General features: G+C 50.8%; 1 protein-coding gene across 6 annotated transcripts in view; it reads left to right on the forward strand.

Annotated features, from left to right (window-relative positions):
• LAMB3 (laminin subunit beta 3) overlaps window positions 1-17,889 on the forward strand; it is a 53,045-nt gene that overhangs the window by 10,374 nt on the left and 24,782 nt on the right. The window contains exons 1-5 of one of the 6 annotated variants that reach the window (XM_088801661.1): window positions 2,915-4,421; window positions 5,732-7,055; window positions 7,298-7,742; window positions 9,101-9,165; window positions 9,961-10,115. In XM_088801661.1, the coding sequence (XP_088657787.1) occupies window positions 9,138-9,165; window positions 9,961-10,115 (183 nt within the window). In that variant the 5' untranslated portion in view covers window positions 2,915-4,421; window positions 5,732-7,055; window positions 7,298-7,742; window positions 9,101-9,137. Of the gene's footprint in view, window positions 1-2,914; window positions 4,422-4,893; window positions 7,056-7,297; window positions 7,743-7,770; window positions 8,874-9,100; window positions 9,166-9,960; window positions 10,116-17,889 lie in introns of those variants that run through there. The other 5 variants (XM_088801662.1, XM_019714472.3, XM_074321966.2 and 2 more) reach the window with 5 other exon arrangements.

A 17,889-nucleotide genomic window follows, 5' to 3' on the forward strand; every position in this document is an offset into this window, starting at 1 on the left:
ATCAGATAAATAATGACTATCTTACTATATGTCCCATGCAATATTTGGGGTCTGCTTAGACTAACCAGCTATTCCTTGTTTATCTGAGTTTCAAATTTAACTGGGATCCCTGTCTTCTATCTGGCAGTCCTTGCTATAAGGAGTTGTGGCCTCTTGTTGGAGGCAGTGTACACACAAGATAGAGATATAATCTCACAGTTATGACCACAAATGCTTATTTGTATTTGAACACTAGGAGTTGCTGGGTATACAGATTTCCGAAAAAGCAATGGGAAAGTTCAGAAATAGGTGTCATTATCCCGAGACAGTTGCATGGCAGTGACAAATTTGGGCGAGGATAAAAAGGTTAGTTGACCTCACTTCCTCTTTCCCCTCAAAATATAGGTAAATGAGAACTGACTCTCTTCTTTCTTTTTGGTTTGCCCTAAGACACACAAGCAGGAAGATAAGGTTCTGGTAGTTCCTTATACGACGTGTTCTGCCCTCCCTCCCTCCTGGTCTTTCCTTCTTGCGTACACATTTAGTACGTAGGTTTATTGAGAAACTGTGCTAATTGCTTTCTTGACAAAAGAAATATAACAACCCCCAAAGAAGCAGTACTGTACTTCTTAAAAAGGGGAAACCATATCTTACAAAATCTACAATGATTTAGAAACCAGTAGCAAATTCTTGGGTAGTTTGTGGGTATAGTGGAAGGGGTTCAGGGCAAAGAGAGGAAGGAGTCGGTGGACAAAAACCACTCTCGTCCCCTGAAACTTTTTACTTGTACTGATCATTCTAGTAAAATATGCTCATTGTGGAAGATGGGAACATACAGAGAAATATAAACAGATGGGAAATATTAGCACTTCGGATATTCTCTCCCTGTCTTCTTTTTGAATATTTTTTTTCTTTGAAGTAGATTTCATGCACATTTGTTTTCTTACTTTTCCCCCCAGTTAACCATATCTCCTAAACATTTCCCCAGGTTATTAAAACCTCTTTATCAGTATTTTGGATCAGAAGATAGTTGTGAATGATGTTTTAAGGAGAAGGAATTGGATTAGATAAAGACTCAACACCCTTGTCTGATGAGATATTGACCAGACTTTGATCTGTGTAAGCAGAGGCCCTAGGAAAAGAAAGTGTGTCTCCTCTGTGGCCCTCAGACTTGCTGGGCAACTGCCCTGAGCTAAGTAGTAAACTTGCTGTCCAGACAAGCTTTGACTCCTATCTTTATCAGGTGTTGGACTCTGGTTTTACTAATGCTTGAAGGCTGTAAAACAATGTCATGCTTACGCTTACTCCTCCACCCTCTGTCCTCTGTAAACACTTCTCCCACCCCCACCCTCTAACCTTCCCTGTTCAGAAAGGCCAGAAGCATCACCCTACTAGGGGAGCTCGATTTGCCCCCTGAGTGCCCCTTCTGGTCCAGGTCATGGCTCCTGGGGAGTTTGCAGCCCCTACAGAACTGAGTGAAATGCACAAAGCACAGATTCTCAGGTTGGGATCTGGGCCCCCCGCTGGGAGGAGGAGGGGAGCAGCCCAGCCACTGATTGCCCGGTAGGTGAGCTACGAAACATCTGCCTGGGAGTGATAGGTGGTTTTTGTTAAGCACAACTACAAAGACTGCCGACCATAGCCCCAAACACCTGTGTATGGCGCACACATGGGGACAAACACCCTTTACAGGGCACACACCTCACCTCACCTGGCCTGGCCGTTTGCTGAGGTGCATTGTTTCCTTTGATCTTTTCAAGGACCCATGAGGTACATTATTACTCTTCCCTTACATTGTTACTATTCCCTTCGGAGGCAACTTGCTCTGGTTGCCCAAAGTCACAGCTGGGCAGTGCAGAGCCAGACTTGTCCCTTCACCCCTCTCTCCCTAAGTCTAGGCTTTTAACTGCTGTCCTAAACCACCAGCCCCGGAGAGCAGAGCACCCTAGCACTTCAGGGGAGCTTGAAAAACACATTGCATGTCCCTGCCCCTCTGAAAGCCAGTTAAATCCCTGAGTGGGGCTGGCATAAGGACATGATTTTATAAATTCTGTAAGTAATTCTGAGGGGCTGCCTGGGTTGAGAACTAGTAAAATCCAACAGCTTTACTTACGAATGATGAGACTGAGACCCAGAGAGGGGTTTGGCCAACTTGATGCTGCTTCTATTGAGTAGAAGAGCTGGAGCTGGGTCTGGGGGTTAGGACATGTTGAAATCCACACATAAACCCCATGTGGCCACCGGCGTGGGAGGGAGGCCTGATTGAAAGCCTTTAGGAGGCATTGATTCGGGACATGAAGCCAGACCGACCCACATTCCCACCCCCTCAAACCACAGATGCTCAGGTCTCCATATTCAGACCTCAACCACCATTTTGAACATTAGGAAATATCGTTTGTCCATCTAATGGCCCTTTCTGGGATCATAGAATTTTTAAGTCCTGTGGGGCAGTCCTCTGCTAGCCGGGGAAGCAGGTCACATGATGCAAGTTCCCCGTGACCCTCTCAGCCGTTCCTTCCCCAGGTGCTCCTGACCTGCCACGTGGCTGCATGTTGCCCCTTGACGTATAAGTCTCTCTCCTCTCATGTGAGGCTTGGCCATGGCCACATGGCCAGTTCCACATGGCAAACCGGTGGCCAGAGTTCACAGCAGGAAAGTCAGAGAGGTTGAACGTAGGTCCCGTGAACCTAATTCCCAGAGGGCATTGGCTGGACGGTAGAGGTGGCTGGGGGTGTAGGAGGGGGCGGGGTCATGAGCTGGCCTGTCTGCCAGAGGGACGTAGGGAATTTGGGAGGGCAGTGACCGTGGCATAAATGCCAAGATTTTTCTCTCTATTTTCTGGGTCAGCCATGGGCCAGCCATGAGCCAGCATTCGACTCCACCAAGCTGAAGGCTGCCCTGGGCTGTACCCCTTGGGAGGGTGGGGGGGACCCTTAGGGGTGTATCCTGGGAGATAGAACAGAAGCTGCTGAGGCCCCTGAGGTGACCCAGGAGCCTGACCTCAGCAGGGGGATCCCCCTTCCTTTGGTGAGAGGAAGTTGTGTCATCCTGTCATCATGCCCTTTGTGTGATCTCACCGTGCCCTGTGATGTTTGTATGGTCATCTTCTCTGTGTTTCCACTCAGGATGCTCACGTCCTCACTCAGAGCAGCTTCCTGTTGGTATGAGGGCAAACCCTGAAAGTACGTGCTGGAGCCTCTGCGAGGGGGAGCTGGAGGCCAGCACCTTCTCTATCTGTGCCCACACAGAAGAGGCCGTCAATATGGAAAACAAGCAAAAAATCACCTCCTGGCGTCTGTTCTGGATGTTTCCACAGCATCTGTCTCCCCAGGAGCCCCCAGTCAACATCAGTGCTCTCAGAGTTGGAACAAAGGTTCAAAGAGGCATTGTTTTTAGGTATTGGGTCTTGATTCGGTTTGGGAAACGAGGTGGACTCTGGTCAAGGAGACAGGGAGCTTAGGAGATCTTAGGCTTGAAGTAACAGTTAAGAGTATGAGTGCTGTAGCAAACTGGTCTGGGTTCAAATGACCTCTCACTAGCTGGGACCACGTCACTGAAAATGTGCCTCCTTTCCTTAATCTGCAAAGGAAGGATAATTAAGGGTCTCCCCCTTTTAGCCCCACAGAGATATGGTGGGTGTTAAATGAGTTAGTGCCTATAAAGTGCCTGGCACAGTGCCTGGCGTCCTGCGAGCACTTGGTGAAATGTTAGCTGCGGTTGGGTTAGGCTGACTGCCTGATTTCTCCCAGACCTCATGCCAGGCCAGTGAGCATGGTTGTCCGTTGGGCAGACATTGAGGTTGGGAAGGTGCGAATGGGGGTCGAGAAAAGGGGTATGGAATACAGTCACCCTATGACAGGCAGCCCGGGCTCCTGCTTACTGCTGGCCTCTGCCTGAGGCTGGGTTCCTGTCTGCTCAGTGACATAACAGACCCACTCTCTCTCTTTGGGTTTTGGGGAGGCACACGGAAGAGTGACTGATTGTCTGGCCAGCTGAGCAGTTGTGCTGGAGTGGCGGGCCACGCCAGCTTGAGTCACATGGCAAATTCCAAGGCCACTCCTGGAGCCCACCCTGCCCCACAGACAGGCACTCAGCCGTGACTCACTGTGTCCAGGTGATTTCTGAGCCTGAGTCACCTTCCTCCAACACCTCAGTATCAGCATTCACAGCCTGGACCAGGCTCGCTTATCCTTAACCTCTAGGTTCTCCTTTGCGTCCTTTCCGCTCCTTTCCTTGCTCCCTCCCCTTTGATCTCTCATTGATCAAATCTTGGTTGATCTCCCTGGGAATTTGGATGGTTTAAGCCTGACACATGGATAATGGAGACAGTAGCTTCCAATGCCGCTCGCATGCCCTCTCAGAGACACTGCCGGGAATGATGGAGAAGCAAGCCGAGACGAAGCCTGCCTGCATCAACACGATGACATCTTTGTAATCTGAGGGTAGGTGCCTCAAAAGAGACCCCCGCCCTTACAGCTGACCGATGAATGAATTACTACTATTAGCCATCCATTCTAGTGGCCAAAAGTCCAGACTGTACCTTCTGAGAGTGGAACTACACCTACAAAAGCATGGAGACTCATTAAATGATATCGGTTATTTATACTTCAGTGTGAATCCATTCATTCCACAAACATTGAGCACCTGCTATGTGCCAGGCACTATTTCTAGGCACTTGGAAAACAGTAGTCAACAAACTGGACACAAATCTTTGCCTTTTTGGACAGTACATTCTGGTGGGGAGAGACAGAAAATAAACAGGATGAATAGGTAAGTTATATAGTTAGTTAGAAGGAGGGAAGTGTTGCAAAAAAACCCAAAAACATAAACAAAAACAAAAAAACCCAAAGCAGAACCAACCAATAATGTAAGTTAGGGGGGCCGGGAGTGCTGGGGTGGGGACAGGGACGGGACAGGGATGGCACCTTTTGAAGAGCATGGCCAGAGTCAGCCTCATTGAGAAGGTAGCATTTGAACCAAGACTTAAAAGAGGTAAGAGGGTTAGCCTTGCAGACATCAGGGGAGAGAGCAGCTGGGGCAATGCCCTCAGATAGAAACAGCCTGGTAATTCGGAGGCACAGCAAGAAGGCCATGAGGCTGGAGCGGAAAGTGAGGGTGATGCAATGTCTTGGTCTTGTAGACAAGTAATGGGGGTGGTGGTGGTGTCATATCATTTGGGGCCTCTGTAAGGGCTTTGGCTTTGCTGTTGCCTGCAGAGGGGAGCTGGTGCAGGGTTCTGAGCAGGGGAGGCTGTGATCTATTGGGACTAGACTGCAGACCAGTTGGGAGGCCATCACAGAAGTCTGGGGGAGAGGCCTAAGCTAGAAGGGTAGAAATAGCCCTGGTTGCTCTTGGAAGGAGAGGTAACAGAATTGCCTGATAAGTTGATGTGGGTGCAAGAGAAACAGGAGTCAAGATTGACTTCGCAGCCACTTTCCTGAGGATAAGTTCAAATGAGTAGGGGGGCCATGGAGGGCTGAGGGCTCCAGAGCAGGGTGGTGGGAGGCAGAGAGAGCGAAGGGTGCACAGATGGGGGGCCTCAGTGTTGGAGTGGTGCCCCAGCCTTGCCTTTAGCCCTGGCTGGGTCCTAACGCAGCCTCTGGCTCTATTTTAGGCTTCTTGTGTCTGAACAGATTGGGTTCTGAAGTTCAAAGCCTGTGCCTGGGCCCTGTAGCCCAGGGGAGCAGGGGGGCTAGACCTGCACAGGGTCCCCAAGGAGTGAGGCTGACTGGGCTGTTCTTGGGTTCTGCAGAAACAACATCTGGACTTGGCCAGGTGTACGTGGGGGGCCCAAACAGAGCAATTGTCATTTCCCTCTGGAGAGGCTAAACCACTCCCTGGACCTGCCCCAGCCTGTGATGTCTGAAACACCAAAGGTTTATTTACCTGGGCTGCTGCCTCCTAAGAGGTGAATAGGAGGGGGATTTAAAGGTGAGGCCCACCACATGCCTGCCTGGCCCCGCCTCGCCTCGGCTGAAGATAGGGGATTGCAACACCTGCTGTCTGTTGAGTTAACTATTAATGAGTTCTTTGTCACATCCTCTTTCCTGGTGGTGGGCAGAGGTGGGCAGATCCAGGACGCTGAAAGCAACCTTGGAAGCCTTGAGTTTAGGGAGTTGGAGAAGTGGAGAGAATGAGGCCAGGCGGGTGGCCTCAGAGCCCAAGGGTGTCAGCGGTGACCTTTCTCTGGGGGACTGGATGGGTGTCTCTCTGTGTCCTTGTTGCAGAGGCAGGCCCATGAAGAGAAGCTGTGTGTACTGGCTCCAGCTTGTTGAGTTCAGCCAGATTTCACTGGAATGCTTACAGGGGCCGTGGCACTAAGAGTTATTGGAGTTTCCATTATGCATCTAAACAACTGATTGCCCATTCGCTAATTACAGTGTTTCTCCTGCCCATCTAAATGTCTCAGCTAAACTAGAAACAGCGTTCGAAATGCCCAGCTTAATCTGCAAAATTCTACATTTTCCCCTTAAGGGTGGTCAAATCAATTTCTTGGACTTAACCCTTCTATTGCAGAGACCATCCAGCGTAGGAGAGACTGACAGGCAGGAATGGCTAGTTAAGAGTCTCCTTTAAATAGAAACTTTGAGGCAATACTGTTCCCAAATAGTGCCAGTGCAAGCTGTCCAGGGCCGAGATATGAACTGGGTGGCCTTCCAGAACGCTCTAAAACCCTCTGGCCCTAACCTGGGAGAAAAGTATCCTCTGAGGCCAGCCTTTCTATCTGGCCTGTTACTGCCATTTACAGTGGCTCTCAGCCCAGTAGCCTTGAACTAGGAGCCTGCCTAGGGTCCCACAAAAGAAGCTGTGTTCCCAGGCCTGGTGGGGGGCCAGGCAGGTCTGTCCAGATAGGCCTCAGCCTTGCCTTGTACCACTTGTGGTCAGGTCTGTTTTCTGGCCCTGCAGGCGGGCATTCCTGCCCCTGGAGGGAGAGGCTAGCACACCAGCCCTCCTGAGCTGGGGGCAATGACTCACAGGTAGTTACCTGTCCTGGGGCTCCCTGCCAACCCAGGGAGGGAGCCGGAGGCGACGCATTTAGAGTTGATTCCTGCTTATTCCTGTTAAGCTTTCCTGGGGTGAGTTGGGCTCTGACCCCTTCCTGATGAACGGTAGCCTTTTAAGGCTCCTCCAAATTCCCCGAGAAGCAGGGATTTTCCACTGTTCTTGTTTTCCCTGGTGGAAGGAAGGGTCTGTTGCCTTCCAGTCTCCTGGATGTTTGGGTCTTTTCCTCACTTTCTAGCCTGGTGACCGGTCTGGCGCTATAACACCCTATATACAAGCCCTGCTTTTTGTGTCCTCTGCTTGGTCTTCTGTCCAGGGTGGTCCAGGACACGAGGAAGCTGACCCCTACGGGCCTCGGGGAAGACGCCAAGTACAGTGCCTGTCACAAATGCCAGCCCCCTCCCACCCCCTGGATCCTGGTGTGGAAAGATCACAAACATTTGCCTGGTGCTTTCAGTTTGCAGTACCCCCCTTTACCTCTCATCGCACCCACAGGCAGGCCGGCACGGCCGGGCTTGCTGTGAGGCCTCTGGGACCGACCCACTTGCCCAGTCCTGTCCTGGGGGTGGGGTGGGGTGGGGGTGCAGTGACGGCAGATGGGCGTGCCAGCCGCCAGATTCCTGAGACCCGCCCTGCAGTGGGAGTCTCCAGAGGTAAAGCCGTTGTTTAAAACCTGGGAGCCAGGAGAGGGGACCCCCCACATTCAAGGGGTGCTCTCAGAGAGGCCATCTGGAGAAAGAACAGCAACAGCACGGAGCCAGGTATGTTACCTGCCTTCCCCTGCCTGGTGGGGGCTGGGCACGGAGAAGGGCTGTACTCTGGGTGTCTGGGGCCTGGTTGCAGGCCCAGTTCTTCCTCTTCCTGTGAGCTCACCTGAGCGAGTCAGCTGCAAAGGCTAGGTTAAATGTGTGCCCAGGATTGGATTGCTTTTTCACATCTGATAAGCATCTCAGTGACTTGGAAGAAAGCAGGTTCAGATCAGGGCTGAGCACAGAGAGGTGGAAAGGGTGGGCTGGCCCCGCCAGAGCTCTTCTAAGGCTGCTCCGAATGCCTAGTTCCGGGGTGGGAGGGCAGAGACAGCACTGAAGGAGAGCCAGGACATGGGTTTCCCTCTTAGGCCATGATTAGCTGTATGAACTAATCTATGAGGCCAGCTGTCTTCTCTGGGCCCCTGACTCTTCTGGGAGCTGATTGGAAGGAATGATTTCAAAGTGTAAGGATATGTAATATAAAGATGCCAGGAGAGCCCCAGTTCCCTCTCTGCCCCTGCATTGCCAATCCCATGTTTCCCCAGCCCAGACAAAGGACTTTGCGGCTGTCACTGGAGCAGAGCGAGCATCCAGCTCAAGACAGAGGTGGTCTCTGCACGAGCAGGGCAGGCCTGCCTGCCTCTTTTGAACCCTTCGAGTATCTATCCCCAGCCTCCTTCAGAGTCTGTGGCCTCCTAGCCCCATCCATCCTGCACAGCCTCAGCCCATAATTAGAGGCATTTGGGCTGCTTCCAGTTCAGTAAAATCCTCAGTCACTTTTCAAAGACTGCCAGGCCTACCTCTCTCCCCATCACATTCCAGCTGGCCACGTCGCCCAGAGTTGTGGGCACCACAGCCTTACCCTTGGGGTGGCCCTTGGTGGGATTGGAGACCATGCCAGTGACAGGAGAGGGCTCACCTCCAGACCCTCAGCCACTTTGAGCTGCTCACCTTTGGGCCTGTAGGCTGGGCCAGGCCCTGAGAAAGGCCAGACCTCTTTCTTGGGCAGCAACAAGGCCTCAGACCTCTCCAGCTTCTCTCCTGCAAAGGGCCAGGAGTTTCCTACTCCCCACCTTGTCCTGAGGACTCTGCGGGCAGGACCAGGCGAGCCTCCTCCCTTCCGTTTCAGATGAGGAAGCTGAGGTATGGGAGGGGATGGCATTTTTCCAGGGCACCTATGAGTCCCATGCTCATTGGGCCAGGGGGCCAGGGCTCTGGCATTTTCCAAGGTTTTGGCTGCAAATATACCTGCTGGTCAGAGGTGTCCTAGGTAAAGTCTACTGAAAAAACATGAGTCCAGGAATAGACGGGGGGCTAGTGTGCCTTAGGGGTTTGCACTGTTTTACACGCGCTGCTTTGATCTGTCCCAGGTGAGGTCCTCTCCAGGGATCCCCCCACCGGCTGAAGATGAGGCTCTCTCTTCTCCTGTGTTTTGGTAGGTATCCCCTCCGATCCTTCCAAGCCGTGTCATATAGCAGGAAGCTGACAGTGGATGGGGAGGAGGACAGTTAGCCAAAGCGTGAGCATTACCTTGTCACCCTGTAATCCTGGGGTTTGGAGCACTTGTTTAGTGGGGGCACCCATGAGGTTTCTCTGCTCCCTTAGGCCTTTGGGGAAGATACTTTCCTGTCTCTCTTGCGAGGCCCCCAGGTATCTTCTTATCCCTGCCTGAGAGTGGTTGGTGGTTCCCCAGGTGCCCTGCATAGTTTATTTCCCATCCTCTCCCACACACGCTGGCTCCAGCGCCATCGTGACTTGAGCTCTCGATTTCCCAGTGAATTGCAGCGGGGCACTCACATGGTGTGGTTGGGTCAACTTTGCAGACAAAGGAGCAGAAAGAATGCAGGTCTCTCCCAAACGTTCACAGATGGCAGCAGCCAGCCCTCCTCTGAGCTGTTGGTGGAGGCCACGCTGTCACTGAGGACAGTTGTGGCCCGCGTGCTGGTGGCCAAGTGTGTGCCGGGAGCTTGGTTGTCAAAGCCACATAGGGACGCCATGTTTCAGGATGGGTTTTGGTTTCCAGTGTGTCGCCTTCTTTTTTCAGTTGGGAGTTGCAGAATATGGTCAGCTTTTTTACCTAACAGCCCCGGGATGCAGTCATTAGTACCACCAGCAAGTGGGAGCAGGACAGGGTCTCATCTGGTCGATGTCTGCCTCCCTGGGGGACGCTGGGGCGGCTGGCTACACCCTCTTCTCTCCAGGCTGAACCCCAGCACCCCTGTGATTTCAGCCTTGCCCAGCCTCCTGTGTGCCCAGCAATCCTGCTCCCGCGGGGCCTGCTACCCACCTGTTGGGGACCTGCTCATTGGGAGGACGCGGTTTCTCCGAGCTTCATCTACCTGTGGACTGACCAGGCCTGAGACCTACTGCACCCACTATGGCGAGGTAGGCCCTAGCTCACGGCCTCCAGGGCTGGAAGAAGACGAAGTAGGTGGGGTGGGGGAGCCTGCCACTGCTCACTGAATACTTAGGGTGTCCTTAGGGTATCCGCCCAGCCCCATGCACTGTGGGGGAGGGGGAGCAAGAAAAGTATAAGGCTGGTCAAGAGAAGGTGTACTCAGCTCGCTGAAAGAGCTCTTTCCCCTCTTCTGCTCCATAACGTGGGGGTGTTTCTCAGCCCCTAGGCGTGGGCAGGACAGTTTTTCAAGTCTTGGAGATAGGCAATCAGATAAGTGTTGATCCTTTATATGTAGAGTCTAACGTGTCACCTTTGGTGGACGAAGTCAAGGCTGGTGGAGCACAGGTGCTGGGATGTGTGCGCTGGGTTGTGTGCGCTGGGTTGTGTCTTGCTATGGGGTGAACTGAGTTGCGCCACAGTCACTCTACTGCCACCATCTCTCTGGCCAACGTTGGGGTGTGGGTGTGGACAGAGCCAGGAGGAGAATACGTGATCGTAGGCTGGGGTTTACCTTCGATGCTTTGCAGTTGTCATGTGTGAAAAGCCAACTCGCCTCTCAGCCTCCTAGGTCCATGTCACCCCAGGCAAAGTGGGAAACAGTCAAACTGTTGTGAAAGCGCATAGATCAGTAAAATAAATGAGGGAGTGACTTGAGGTTAGCGAGAAGGTTGGGGACTCAGTCAATAATTAAGAAAATGAGCTAAGGGAATCCAGGAACTGGAACACTTTGAACTATGTCCGTTAACATTGCCTGTATAGGCAACTGATTTGTTCGGAGATGTTGCGATTTTTCTTCTACTTTGCCTTTTTTGTAGGAAGTTTGGTTTTCTTTTCCCTTCAACAAAATTGGGGTCTTTGTTCCTCATGTTCACCAAGGTTGAAATCACTCAGTGTTTTCTTGTTTCCCAGCTGCCTATCTCATTGGACCATTTTTCTATCCTCAAAATACAGGTTTGGACAAAGAAATGGGTGAGGGAGTGGTTTGCCCTGAGTCTCTGCAGCATTTGAGGGGGAAAAAAGGGAGAGAGAGACAGAGACAGCAAGGGAGTGAGAGATTGATTGCCATGACGGAGACTTGGGTTATCGGTGGTTTCCTCTTTCCAGACTGTCCTCAGGACTATGGTGATATATCTGATACTGTCACTGGGGCTCACTGTCCTTATAGTTCCCAATGTTCTCTTGGCAACTTTTAATCACAGATAGTCCTCGGTCGTGGCTTTGGAGGTGCTAGGCAGAGATGGCTGCGGCTTCTGCATCTCACCCACTTGGATATGGGAAAGAAAGCCCATTTGACAGTGTTGGGTAAGATGCTCGGCACCAGGCCAGTCCTCCCCATGGGCCCAGATTACTCCACAGACATCAGGGGCCTGGCAGTATTGAGCTTTCTGGGCAATAGAATGATTTCTAGCTGCCCCCTTCCCATACGCCCTCAAAACCTTGTGGCACTGAGCCGTGTCTAAAAGGTTCAGGGAGACCTGAGATTCCCTTCCTCAGGCTGACCTGCCTTCTGGGAGGGAAAGCAAGGAGAGGTCAGAGGCCCCAGTGCTGGGTACCCCTGGGCCCCGGCCCTGCCTTCACAGCTTCTCTCCCACAAGGCGTGGGGCTTTGGGCTTCGTTCTGGCCTGCCCTCTGCCTCTCCCAGATGCCCCAGAGAGCCAACTGCCTCCCCTGCTTTTAAGCCTACCCCACCAGAGTAAAACACAGGGTGCTTGCAAAAGAGAAGTCTAGACTTTTGCAACCCTAGGGATGGATAAATCTCAGCTATCTTGCTGCAGTGAAAATTGGGAAGTATTGGCTCTCTCTCTCTCTCTTTTTTTTTTTTTTCCTTTTTCTGTAAATCCATGGAACCTCTTGGAAAGAGTAAAGGATAGGGCATCTTGGGTGCAGGATGTAGCCCCAGGTCTGCCACTCACTTGGGGTGAGATCTTGGGCCAGATAATACCCCTTTCTCAGTCTCGCTTCCTACTCGTGAGTGAGTGTTAGATGAAATGAACTTTAGGGTCACTCCTGATTTCGCTTTTCCTCTCCCTTACCCATGGAACCTAGAGGCTACTGGTTGCCAGCCAGGAACACACACTCTAAAGGCACAGCTAGTCCCTCTGTACAGATGTACCCTGAACCCTGCCCAGGTGTGGTGGTGCCTGGGTGATGAAAATTAAGTACCCAGATTTAACTCTGCTGAGTTCCAATTTCAGTTTTTAAGTTTAATTTATTATTTTTATTTTATTATTAAATATTACAGCAACTGTAATTCATTGAGCACATATTATGTGTTCCAGGCATTGTACTAAGAGTCTTATATACATTACCTCATTTAATTTTCAAAATATTCTATGAAGTGGCTCTTCTTATCCCCATGAGCTATTGGGAGGGTTTAAGTGTGTGCTGGGACCCCAAATTGCTAATGGAAACACACAGGAGTTGAGTTTTCTGAGTAGGGATGGTGGGCAGCCGGCAGGGTACTTGCCAGCCCCAGAGGGAAGTGAGGGTGGCGTGATGCAGAGCTGCATTCCCACTGACACCGCACTGCCCCCTCTCCCCCTCAGCCCTCTCTACCACCCCCATCCCTAGATGCACACCTTCCTAAGTCAAAGCCTCTGGTTTAGTGCCTCTGCTCTATTTCCGTACACGGGTGACATTGCGAGCCCTGAGCTCAGTACAAATCACTCAGCACCTGCTGCCTGCCTACTGATGTGGCACGAATGCAAGTGCAATGGGGATTTATGACCTTGGACATTTCTGCAATGCTCACTATCCCCACCCCACCCCCACCGCCTGCCACTTGTGGGACTCAGTGCCATGGACTTGCAGGAGCAGTAGGGACTGCTTCCAGTTCCAAAATTGTCTCTCCCAGCTCCCATTCTCCTCTTTGTGGACCAGTCTGCCTGTTGGCATGTTACCTCCTCTGTCTAATTTTGTCTCAGTGGCTAAATCCTATTGGCCTTGAGGGCATGCATCTGGGGGTTTTAGGTCCCTTATGTGGACCTCGGCCTTGGCCAGTTGTGCCTCATGTACCTTCCACATGCCCACATTTGCCCTTCTGGCCTTGCCAGCCCTGACTCCACATTAATTGTCTGGGATTGAACCCAGGCAGTTCTTTACTTAAATGGCCCGAGGCTGCAGTCCCACTGTGTCCCTTTGCTCTCTTTCTTTCAGCTCCTAGATGACTTCTGGGTCAACTCACTGCCCTGTTGGCCCCTAAAGCTCAAGCATGAATGACAATGTCTGTGACAGGTCCCTGCCTTTGTCCTCTTCTGTGTTTTCCCTGAGCCCCAGTTCCTCATTTGAAAACTGGGAGTAGTGGTAGCACCCATTTCAATGAGTTGTTGAACAAGCCATATGACGACTGGCATGGTGTCTGGAAGATGCCAATTGTTTCGCCCCCCTCCCACACCTACCTCCAGGGACCTGTGTCTGCATGCAGAGGCCATCCCATCTTTGAATGACACTTCTGGAGAATTTCTTCCCTGATCAGGGAACACACTCACATACTTGCTGAAATCAGCCTGTCCTTGGGCCAGCCCACTCTCTGCTTTCAAGATGACCACTACCCATCTGATTTGGAGGCAGTCATGGTTGGCAAAGTCATCCCCACTGGGATGGAGACTCTAGTTCTGGTCCTGGCTCTGACACTTAGAATAGAAATGTGACCTCACAAAGGTCATGACTTCTCCCCCATTTCCCCAATTTATGAAATGAACGAGTGGGGTTAGTCAGCCTTTACATTTGTTCGTCTCTAGCATCACTGCCCACCAGCTTCTTGGAGGTAGCTGGGCCGTGTGTGAGCCCTTGAGGGTCCCCCATGGTCTCTCAGATGAGCAGTGGCAGGGGCTGAGCCCTTTGCTCGTCTCTGGGCTGGTATACGCTCCTCAGGAACTAGCCGACTTCACCTGGGAGCTTTCCAGCCCTATTTCTGCTCTTGACAGTGCCTCTCCAATGTTGTGTCTGCTCCCCCAAATGCTTCATTTATCCCCCACTTTTTTCCTGCACAGGGGAAAACTTAATTACCCAGCTGCCTTAATAACAGTCTTGCATAGTACATTCCTCAGGTTAATTAGCTGTGTAAACCAAACAGCTGTCATTTTTATCTCTTGGAAACAAGCTGAGGAGCAGTAGCCAGTTGATAGCCCCTCCTGCCCAACACACACACACACACACACACGCACACACACACGCACACACACACACACACACACATCAACAACCATTGCCTTTCTTTGATGATTGTATGTTTTCTTTTTTTTTCAAGATTTTATTGGGGAAGGGGAACAGGACTTTATTGGGGAACACTGTGTACTTCCAGGACTTTTTTCCAAGTCAAGTTGTTGTCCTTTCAATCTTAGTTGTGGAGGGTGCTGTTCAGCTTCAAGTTGTCCTTTCAGTCTTAGTTGTAGAGGGCACAGCTCAGCTCCAGGTCCACTTGCCGTTGCTAGTTGTAGGGGGCACAGCCCACCATCCCTTGCGGGAGTTGAACCGGCAACACTGTGGTTGAGAGGACGCGCTCCAACCAACTGAGCCATCTGGGAGCTCAGCGGCAGCTCAGCTCAAGGTGCCGTGTTCAATTTTTTAGTTGCAGGGGGCGCTGCCCACCATCCCTTGGGGGACTTGAGGAGTTGAACTGGCAACCTTGTGGTTGAGAGCCCACTGGCCCATGTGGGAATCGAACCGGCAGCCTTCGCAGTTAGGCGCATGGAGCTCTAACCGCCTGAGCCACCGGGCAGGCCCCAATTGTCTGTTTTCTTGACCTTTGTCATGGCTAATGTCAGAGCACATTCATATATGGCTTAAGAGTCTCATCCTCCTTCCTCTCAGAGGACTTTGAGCCTGTCTCTGACCAAAATATATGTCCTCCTGTTCTCCAGAAGCTCTCAGCATGTCTGAAACTCCCAGAGGTCCTACCACTGGGGATTCACTCTTTTGAATGAAGCATTGTTGACTTGATTGTTTAAAATGCAAATACTCTTGGGAAAAGCACCATATCAATCTATTATCGACCGTTTATATCTCAGAAAGGGTTTGCTTATGAGAAAATTAGCTGTGGCTTTTGCAAAGTGTCCCAAGAGAGTAAGACCCAGGATGAGTAAGTTTAGAGGAGAAAGAAGAAAATGGAAAGGGACATTGGCGAAGAGTTGCTATCAGAGGGAAGCAAAGCTTGGTTTGGTGGAATGTGAGATTCTTGGGTCCTGGTTGTTATGGGCTGGGGAATGGCTTGTGGAGCTGAAAGGGGAGAAACGAGGGGAAAGGTGTGATGGCAAGGCCTGGACACAAACCTGGGTGGCCTCACAGCTTTTGTGGCCTGACCTCTCACCCCATTTCTCCTGGGGTTCAGGTCCCTAGAAGCCTCTGGGCAATGTCTTACAGACCTACCTTGCTGCTTTGTCATCAGGGCCCGTGGGAACCATTGTGACTGGTAGAGCCTGTGGAGGTCTGGGCACACAAACCAACTCTCTGCACTCAGGTCTAGGGGGACACCTTTTTGTAGATGTCTAGGCTGGGGTTGAGGCTGCCCTTCCCCGGGGAGAAGAGCGAGAGCATCTTTACAACTAGTTCTAGTCCTTGCAATTTCCCACGGTTGCCAAGTGACCACTGTGTCCCTTGAATCATAACAGGACAAGAAAGTTTGGAGCCAGATAGCCTGGGACAGGAATCCCTGCTTCCTCTCTTCCTAACTCTATGACTTGGACACATTTCTTAACTTCTTCCAAGACTTGCTTTCCTGATCTGTGAAATGAGGGTACCCACCGTTTAATGTCATATACCTACCTCAGGGATTTGGGAAGCATGAAATGAGGTAACGTATGTACTGTGCTCAGGAAAGAGCCTGGTCCTGTATAATTTTTAGGTGTGTGGTTACATCGTTGCTATAATCAGCTTCAGAAAGTGACTTTTCTGAACTTAGTGGGGATGGAGATAAGGGTGGTGCAGAGTTAAGGGTGCAAGATGTTACTTCATGACAAGGAAGATTGCGTTGAAAGTACCTCATAGGGAGAGGCTCCAAGATGGCGGATTAGGTAACCGCTATGCCTACTGCATCCCAGGATCACACCAGAATTACAAATAAATTCTAGAACATTCAACCTCTAGAATCACCTGAAGACTAGCTGAAGAGAAACCGTGTAGCTAAGAATATACAAAAGAGGCCACATTGAGACTGGAATTAAAAAAAAAAAATTAAAAATGAATTAAAAAAGAAAAGCACCTTATAGCACCGGGGCTGCCTTCCCACCTGGCCCCGCAGCAGGCCCTAACTTTTGACCTTTGCTGGCTACATCCATTGACATAGAAGTGGTGAGGCTTGTGAATCCCAGTGGGGTCTCATGGAGGCCTTACTGACCACAGCCTCTTCCCCTGTCCACTTGGCTGGGAAGTGTTTCTCCAAGTACAGCGTCTGGCCAATGTCTTTATTTCTCTTGCTTCTTTTGCATTCTTGTTTGGAGTGCCTAACTTTTGAGCTGATAAGCTGGAGTAGGGGAGAATTCTCATAGCGCATTAGAGCAAGGAGGAACTTCATTACCTCCACCCACACCTGCATTTCACCAAGGAGGAAGCTGAAGTGGAGGGAATGTTTTTTCTTTCAGGGAACTGGATTTTTTTTTTTTTTTGGTCGTGGCTTTCTTTCTTTGGGCCCTGCCTGGCAGCCATGACCCTGACGGTAGCCCCTTACATGGACACAGGTGACCTCTGGCTTGCTTCTGGGAGGGAGCTGGGCCATGTATAACCACACCCTGTTTTCCTATTTCCCCCTAGAATTAGCTCTGTGTTCTACACAGATGCAGAGCTTTGATTTGCCTCACCTGCCTTTTTTTCACCCCTTTCCACTGTGATTCAGGCTCTCCTTTGCCCTCCCGGAGCTCTCTGGGAGGGTTTGTCTTCTGGCCAGATTGAGCTGAGCTTCTAGAAGGCTCTAGGATAGGGGAAGAGGCTCAGCCTTTCCAGATGGAGGGCAAGCAGGAGCCAAACTGGCTGGAGGCCTGACAGGCTGGATTGATAATAATGCCATGTCTCCGAGGTAGGACAGCCAGAGGAATGCTGGCCAAATGACCCCGGAGAGGGAGGCAGCTGCAGCTGAGAGCTTTCATCTCCAGGAGAGACAGAGGCATGGAACACACACCAGGGGAAGAGCCTCACGTTGAGAATCACACACACACACACACACACACACACACACACACACACACGCACTATTCACATACTACATAGAGGCATACAAGACTAAAATAGGAAGGGAAACTGAGGCCCAAAGGGAAAGAAGAAGCTAGCAGCTTGTTCACCTGGGCTTCTGCCATAAGCCATTTTATTTCGGACCTCCATCCTGCCAGTTAGCTGACAAGCAGAGCTGCTTAAAATACCTGGCCCAAGGCTGCCAGCGTAGCCTGTCTGTAAGGATTGCGATGGATTCCTCCTTTAGCTGTGTTACTATGATAAGCAGCACGTACGTTTAAGTGCACGCGGCCATTGGACCCCTCCGTCAGTGCCTGTACACGTGGAAGGAAGGTGATGAAAGCATGGGTACCCCCAGATGGTGAAGACTGGGAGAAGAAGCAGGGTGACAAGCCCATACAAAATAACTGGGACATTTTTAATTTGTTTATTTTACAATAATGACTATTTTCCTGAGCATAAGGATTAATATATACCCGAAGTATAAAAGTTTTAAATTATTAAAAAATAACAATGAAGGAAAATATTTACCTGTAATGCCATTACCCAGAGATATTAGGTTAAACTGCATGCAGTTGCCATTTTTGTAGATAAAAGTGG

Source organism: Rhinolophus sinicus, chromosome 11 (genome assembly GCF_057876585.1).
Source record: "Rhinolophus sinicus isolate RSI-liver-muscle chromosome 11, RSI-T2T, whole genome shotgun sequence".
NCBI lineage: Eukaryota > Metazoa > Chordata > Mammalia > Chiroptera > Rhinolophidae > Rhinolophus > Rhinolophus sinicus.